The sequence below is a fragment of the Triticum aestivum genome, chromosome 3A, assembly GCF_018294505.1.
Source record: "Triticum aestivum cultivar Chinese Spring chromosome 3A, IWGSC CS RefSeq v2.1, whole genome shotgun sequence".
Lineage (NCBI taxonomy): Eukaryota > Viridiplantae > Streptophyta > Magnoliopsida > Poales > Poaceae > Triticum > Triticum aestivum.
Window position 1 is genome coordinate 186040651 of NC_057800.1, and position 7971 is coordinate 186048621.

The following is a 7971-nucleotide window of genomic DNA, read 5'->3' on the forward strand; positions in this document are numbered from 1 at the left end:
CTTATTTTTAGGAACATACATAAGCTTGGAAATTTTAGTGGGAGGACTTGGAGTATTCTTTACGAAAGAAAAAGCGGTTCCCAAGTTGGTAATAATATCCTAAAGTTTATCAATTCTAGTGGAATCGTGATTTATTTTCTCATTAACTATGGGTTCCTTCTCTTTAATATTATTCAAAGTGACTCCTACTTTAGATCCATATTGAGAGATTCGGTTGTGGATATTTTTATCCAAATTTTCAATTAACTCAACGGTAGCAACCTTATTTTCAATAATTTCAAGCCTTTGCATTACATGCTCCAAAGTTAATACAGTTCCATTAACCAAAAGAGGGGGTGAGCCAAACAAATCTATCATAGCATTATAAGAAACAAAAGTATGGCTACCCAAGAAGTTTCCTCCAGTAATAGTATCAAGGACATATCTGTGCCAAGGAGTAATGCCTACATAAAAATTGCGAAGAAGAATGGAAGTACATTGCTTCGTGGTTGATCTATTTTGAGCATTGCAAATTCTATACCAAGTGTCTTTTAGATTTTCCCCCTCCCTTTGCTTAAAGTTTAGAATTTCATTCTCAGGAGATAATGGAGAAGATAAGGGACTAGCCATAATGACAAGCAAGCAAACTAACACACAAGCAAACAAAAAGCAAGTGGGCAAAAAGAGGCAAATAGAGAAAGAGAGGGAGGATAGAGAGAGAGGGCGAATAAAACGGCAAGGGTGAAGTGGGGGAGAGGAAAACGAGAGGCAAATGGCAAATAATATAATGCGGGAGATAAGGGTATGTGATGGGTACTTGGTATATTGACTTTTGCATAGACTTCCCCGGTAACGGCGCCAGAAATGGCTCGTTGTCAGGAGTCAAATCTTGACTTGCGCGAACCTCCCCGGCAACGGCGCCAGAAATCCTTCTTGCTACCTCTTGAGCACTACGTTGGTTTTCCCCGAAGAGGAAGGGATGATGCAGCAAAGTAGCGTAAGTATTTCCCTCAGTTTTGAGAACCAAGGTATCAATCCAGTAGGAAGCTACGCGCCAGTCCCTCGCACCTACACAAAACAAGGACTCGCAACCAGCACGATAAGGGGTTGTCAATCACTACACGGCCACTTACGAGAGTGAGATCTGATAGATATGATAAGATAACTAGCAAAAAGTGCCCGTGCGTTGCAACGGGAAATTAAATTTGTCACAAATATTTAAGAGTATTGTAGCACAACGCCGCACTTCAGGTACATGACGGTAGATGCATACTCTTGCCAATGCAACTTTCAACATTGTGGCTCGCTTCAGGAGATAATTTGTGTGGCATCTCCATTAATACATCTGAGCTCTATCTTTGACCTCCCGTTCCTTGGCTACAGATAACACTGTCAGTCGCTCATTTGTTTCCCCTTGCCTCACTGAACAAACAGCTAGTCTCCTACATGCAATTACCTTTTTCATGGACATAATCTGCCAAGGTCACATTATTCTAGATTGCCTTGTAAAAGCAAGTTGTTTTCTCAGGATTGGATGAAACCTGTTAAAAAGATCCTTCTAATGTTGCTGCCCAAAAGCTTATGTTGGTTTTATATAACTGAGATATTCACTACCTTCCATTACCTCAAAAAATCTCCCGTGTCAGAGCTCCAAATTGTGGCACTTTCCTCTAACGAATTCTTCAGTGTTGACAATTGAGCTTACACTGCTTCACGTAATAGTCCTAGCAAACCAACCGCTGTAGAACCTCGGTCCAGTATACAATCCGGATCAAAATAAGAATTTGTTGTCAGCATGCCAGGATCCATGCAACATAAATAAATAATATGTTCTTAGAAACCTGAAAAATAATTTAGCCACTCAAACAACTTTCAAGTAGCAAAACAATATAAAATTACCATGGGCCATTCATGAGAAAAAACATTGATGGTACTAATGATCTTGAGGAATACCATAAACCATCCAAGAAGTCAGCTGGTTAAACATGACATGTGTGCGTCGCAAAGTAGCATATTCTTATTTTTTACCATTACCTTCAATGAAAAGGAAATTATAATAGGCCAACAACAGGTCATAAGGTGCATAAGAAATATGCAAGTATGGAAAGTACTGGCAATGAAAATGGAAGTACAATGGTTTCCATGCAAACGCAAAAGGAATGCAAATAGCAGTTATTTTTCTTCAGAAGTCATAGAGATTGCTCTGAATGCAGTTTTGCAGTAGTGGAACCCCCACAATGGCGTCTTTTATGACAGGTTAAGAAGCGGTTCAGCTCCCTGTAATAAAATCACAAAGATATGAGCCTCTCAATAGCACTCCTGTACAATAAGGAGAAGTCATTTGGTACTCCATGAATCCGCGTTTGAACAAAATAAAGAACCACTCTCTCCTCTAAACTTAGTCAGCACATGCATCTTCTATGGATGAAGTTTACTCAGCTCTGTTTAATACGCCCACAGGAATAGAATCTCCTGTGTGTATTGACCACTATCATGGCACCGACAATGCCCACAACGGTATCATCCCAATACCCCTCCCGCTCTGCTCTATCCCCTGCCTTCGTTTGTCACTATGCTAGAGGACGTCGCTGCCGGGATCTGGATGTTTCATAGAAAGCTTGTGCACCCAATCATCCTACATCCTGATGTCATATGACAAAAGAATCCATCGAAAACATCAACACAAAATCAAGAATTTCTATGTCGCTTAGTCATCTGCAAATCTAGCATCATATTCGATTTCATTAAGCATATAAAAGATATTGCCCTGATAAAGTGATAACTTTTCAAACACAAATTTCTTGTGGAATTAGCACATACATTTTCTTGGCAACCAAAAACTCAGGTTCTGCATATTACACTGTAGTAATGTAATGGGTATCATCGATCTTCTGAAACATAATAAGAAGGGCAAGCTTATAAAATAAAAACATCGTTTTACAGCTCCATAAGTATTAGCAAACATGACATGACAGCAGGAGTGACATTGTCTAGGAAATGTGCCCGTGCGTTGCGGCGGGAAAATAAGTACCCGTGCACCTGCTGAAGAAATGTGTAAAACACCAATCGAGATCTTCCCAATTGCATGACTTGAGAAACTGTAATTCTCCTAGTGCAAACATTCAACAAAGCAATTAAAGCAAAGTGTAACATTCCAAAGCTAATAAAAAGATTTTCGTTCTTATACCATAGGGAAAGTTCACAAAATCTGCAATCAAGCAAAAAAACGAATTTACACTAAAGGTTATGAACAAAGAAAAAACATTTATAACTCTTAAAAAAATTTAATTCATTGTTGAAGATTGATTGAAGATGAACAGATAAATTCAAGTGTCATGAAGTTGCAGTGACAAGATAATTTGGCCCCATTAGGAAAAGGATTACAAATGAAATATTTTGATGCAGCAAAGAAACAGCACAACATTTCAATGAAAATAAAAATAGAATGCTAGAGGCACCTCTAAAGGAATGATTTGCTAGGTTGTCGAATACCACTAAAAGATCATCAACACCTCTAAATGAATGATCTGACTGACGAGGTACCACCGAAAGAGCATCAACTTCACCTTCTTGTAGACCACCGTCAGATTATAGTCTTATCTATGGATGACTACTATAACAATCTTGAGTCATAGGAAAAAGAAGACAAAATCTGATCGAAGAAAAAAGCGAGAACACATCTTAGAATTGTAGTATTACTTAAAGATAATTGCTGGAATGGTCAGATTCTTAACTAATCATCGACACACTCTTTGGTGTTGCCTCTTTATGCCCATATCTAACATATATACAAATGCTAGCATACGTAAACTCAAGCACAATTGTAACTCTTAACCAGATGCATTAACACTGTCCTAGGGATCATCCTGCTGTCTCAGGTAGTCGCGCCACTTTCTTTTCTTTGTGGTGTGGTTACTCTGACAATCACACACCTATCCTCTTTTTTCGAATGATCGGAATGGCGGTTCCATTGCCAAGACAAAACAAATCATACGCCACAATCTTGGATTACCACAATGCATTGTATTGTAAGAAAACTTCGAGATCACTATTAATTTTAAGATGCCACAACAATACATCCATCCTCTTCATATCATCAAGACAAAAACAAGATCACATATTTTGCAGCGGATTAAGATAACAATTTCAACTGATGCTAGGGTTTCTTTAGAAATACAACATTACAAACTGTAGGCTCCTTGTAGAGAAAGATCAGATATATTGAAGATAAATCCACCAAATAGGACTACCCAACAGATTACAAATAGTGCAATCATGTCCAGCAATGACTTCACTATCCATGTCATTGTTGTTAGTGGGCACGACAAAATATCCGGTGGAGCCTCTGTCTCCCGTGCACCACACAGTCTCCGGTGGTTCCCAGCTAAGCTAGGCTCGCCCGAATCACAATTTGGCAGACGACATTGTTATATCATCAGTAATGTTTGAATTAGAATTTGGGATACCCGTCGTGCAAACAGAATAATCAGCTTCTCTGTTTCTATAAACAAAAAGTAAACACACTCCATCAGCGTGTAACTGCAACTATCAACACCAGGCCATAAATTTCTTAGATTTTGAATCCAGATTGAACTATAGATTTATTAGCAAAAAAGACTGCATCTGAAAAAACAAATATTGTACCAGAACATGCATTTGTAGAACTTGATACCATGGAAATAAAGTATGGTGCAATGGAAATAATAATAAACTTGATCAAGAAATTTTCTGATTAGCATGGTACTTGCAAGGTATTATGACTGGACCACTACTAAACGACTACTGAAACATATATATGTTTATAGCTCCACATTCAATGCGAAAATATGAAGATTGTTAGCAAATCCATTGAGAGTAGCATTGGTGCATATGCAAATCATCATACTAATTAGAAGAGCATACCCTGCGGCCTGCGCCTCCTCGGTCACTACATCGAGCCCAGTCTTCTTGGCAGTCGCCTTGGACTTGGCAGCATGCAGCCCCTGCCTCTGGTGTGTCCATGTTGTTTGCGACAATTCTCCAGTCCATGGTGCCAATCCTTGTGAACTGCCAAGTTTCAGTACCAGTGCAAAAGAAGAGTAACTATTCAAATCAACCTAGTGCAAGCTGCTACCTGGCACTTGCAGCTGCCATTCAAAAAAATGTGTGTGACAAGATGGTTTTATAAGAACTTATGCAATTTCCCTATGAAAGCTCTAATGCAAACACATTAATTACACATATCTCATACAATCATGGTTGCCATCTTGAAAACAAGATCTCGCACATGGACTGACATATTTTAAACACAGTATTACAATCTCCATCACAACAGTTCAGAGATGAATGTAGGCATAGAAAAGTAACTGAAAATTTCTAAAACTCATATCTGACGAAACTCGATAGTCAAAACTTTTCACCAACAGAATATATACATGGATCAGTGTGCAACGCATGTAATAATTAAACACAAGGCAAAAGGACTATATAACAGAAAACCTGGCGCATTTCATTCTGCTACTGCTACTGAATATCAAGGTGTTTTCAGATATCAAGGTAGGCCTCTGCTATTTCTAGGGCGTTCACATCCCCTAGCGCATTTCTACTGCTACTGCTACTGTATATCTGAAAACTTTTCACCAACAGAATATATACATGTTCTCACTACTGCTACTGAATATCAAGGCATTTTTCATACTGCATTTTTCCAGGCTTCAGCTTACATTCTTTTTCCTAATACATTTTCAGATTAGGCTCACCCATTACCATACAACTTTTAGAACGAATAAATCATATATTACACATAAACTGCTGAGAGAAAAATAGAATAAGGGAAAGAACCTTGAACCACCGACACACACAACTTCCAACATAGAACCTCTGGTGAAGTTGCAACATTTGCATCTCTTCAAGCGGCAGTCCCCCATGCTAAGTCTCTGCTTCTAAGCTAATCAGTAAAACAACACCAACAATCAATTATTCGGTTTATTAAATCTACATGCTATTTGAGCCATTGTAATCTTTACTCACATGCATTTGTTAGAAAATTAGGGGCATCCTGAAGCAAACAAACAAATTAAGAGAAGACCAAAACAAAGGAGAAACACGGTTAACAACGGCCTGAAGTTCTATTTTTGTCATACCGTAATACATAAGAATATGTGACTAAAACATTTCTAAACAGAGGACCGACAGACATGGCATATTTAATACCATGGAGGCTTAAATTGTGTGTGACCTATGTGGTTGTGAATTTCGTCAAATTCCAATGAAAGGGCTTCGGAGACTACCTTGTAAGTTCTTCTACAGCATAAATCTCTTTGCATCATTCGATTCTTACTTTGCAAACAGCAGTAGCCATTATATGAGGGCTATAGTATGTTTGATTGACACATCATGTGCACCAATGTGTAAACCTGAGTTCAACACCTGCCATCACATTCAGTTATTCACTTTCTCTTCTTAGAAGCCCCAAACTGATTAAAAACAGGAAAAATGATAATACATCAGGAAATATAAAATGCATAGCAACAACAAGCAGGAGCACATTTAGGCTGCAGTACAGCCTAAAAATTGCCGACCAAATTTAAGCACGGTAAAATAGTTATAAGCAGATCCATGACATATATATTCTTACCGAATTGGTGGCCTATCTCCAAGTATTTCATTCCTCATTCTAGAAATTTGTCAAGAGCACTACTGGACAAACTGAAGTTGCACCGGAGGCAAGACAAAGATCAGAAGATATATGTTGCTTCCCTGGGTGAATGTCCAGATTCAATTCGCTCGCCGTCCGCCGCTGCATGTCCTCCACATGAAATTAGCAGCTGTTGCATCAAAATAGTAGCATCAGCAGCATCAATCAACAAACAACAGGAAAGCAGCAGTATAATATGCAACTAACAGGAGCACACCAGCAACGCACAACATATAGAGCAATCGTCCCTCTCACCTACCCTCCCTGCACCAGCAGCGCACCAGACCATCCTCGTCCTCGTCCATCTCCCCCTGGGAGCCCGTGCCTACCCTCGTTTCTCTCCTTCCTCCCAGTTTTCTCTCTCCCTCTCCCTCGTCCTCCCTCCTTTTCTTCCAGCAGCACGCCAGAGCAACCATGGTGCCGCCCCCGAGAACCCCCGCCGCCTTGCAAGGTCCCGCCGCCGCTATCCTGGATTCGGCCGTCAACGAAGTTCAAGGGGCGGTGCGCGGCGGGGCGGGGCGGGAAGTGGAGGCGGCAGGGGGTGCGGGGCGGGGCGGGGTAGGAGGTGGCGGTGTCAGGGACGGGCGGCGCACGGCGGTGTCGGGAGGAGCGCGGTGAGGCGGGGCGGGGCAGGAGGTGGCGGCGGCTGGAGGTGGAGATGGATCGAGGAGGCAGGGTGGTGCGGGCGGCTGAGCTATTTTTTTTCTCTCTTCCGTACCAGTTCAGGCTGACTTATGACGAGGACTGCGGCTTAATTTCTAAGAAACAGGGGGACTTTTTTGCAAAAAGACCAGAAGCAATTGGTGGTTTATTAGTAGGTAGAGATATTTTTGGTATTTTTGTGATAAAGATGCAAAGCAAAGTAAAAGGCAAAGGAAATAACTAACTAGTAGGAGATTAATATGATGAAGATAGACATGGGGGCCATAGGTTTCACTAGTGGCTTCTGTCGAGAGCATAAGTATTCTACGATGGGTGAACAAATTGCTGTTGAGCAATTGACAGAATTGAGCATAGTTATGAGAATATTCAGGCATGATCATGTATATAGGCATCACGTCCGAGACAAGTAGACCGACTCCTCCCTGCATCTACTACTATTACTCCACTCATCGACCGCTATCCAGCATGCATCTAGAGTATTAAGTTAAAAACAGAGTAACGCCTTAAGCAAGATGACATGATGTAGAGGGATAAACTCATGCAATATGATGAAAACCCCATCTTGTTATCCTCGATGGCAACAATACAATATGTGCCTTGCTGCCCCTACTGTCACTGGGAAAGGACACCACAAGATTGAACCCAAAGCTAAG

General features: G+C 40.6%; 1 protein-coding gene across 1 annotated transcript; it reads right to left on the minus strand.

Annotated features, from left to right (window-relative positions):
- Positions 1–4145: 4145 nt before the first annotated feature.
- On the minus strand, positions 4146–6769 carry LOC123058222 (uncharacterized). Its single transcript, XM_044481020.1, has 4 exons — positions 6596–6769; positions 5800–6387; positions 4882–5025; positions 4146–4480 (listed from the first exon to the last, which is right to left on the minus strand). Exons 2-4 carry the CDS (start codon positions 5883–5885, stop codon positions 4384–4386), a joined length of 327 nt encoding a protein of 108 aa, XP_044336955.1. The 5' UTR covers positions 5886–6387; positions 6596–6769; the 3' UTR covers positions 4146–4383.
- Between the last annotated feature and the right edge of the window lie 1202 nt (positions 6770–7971).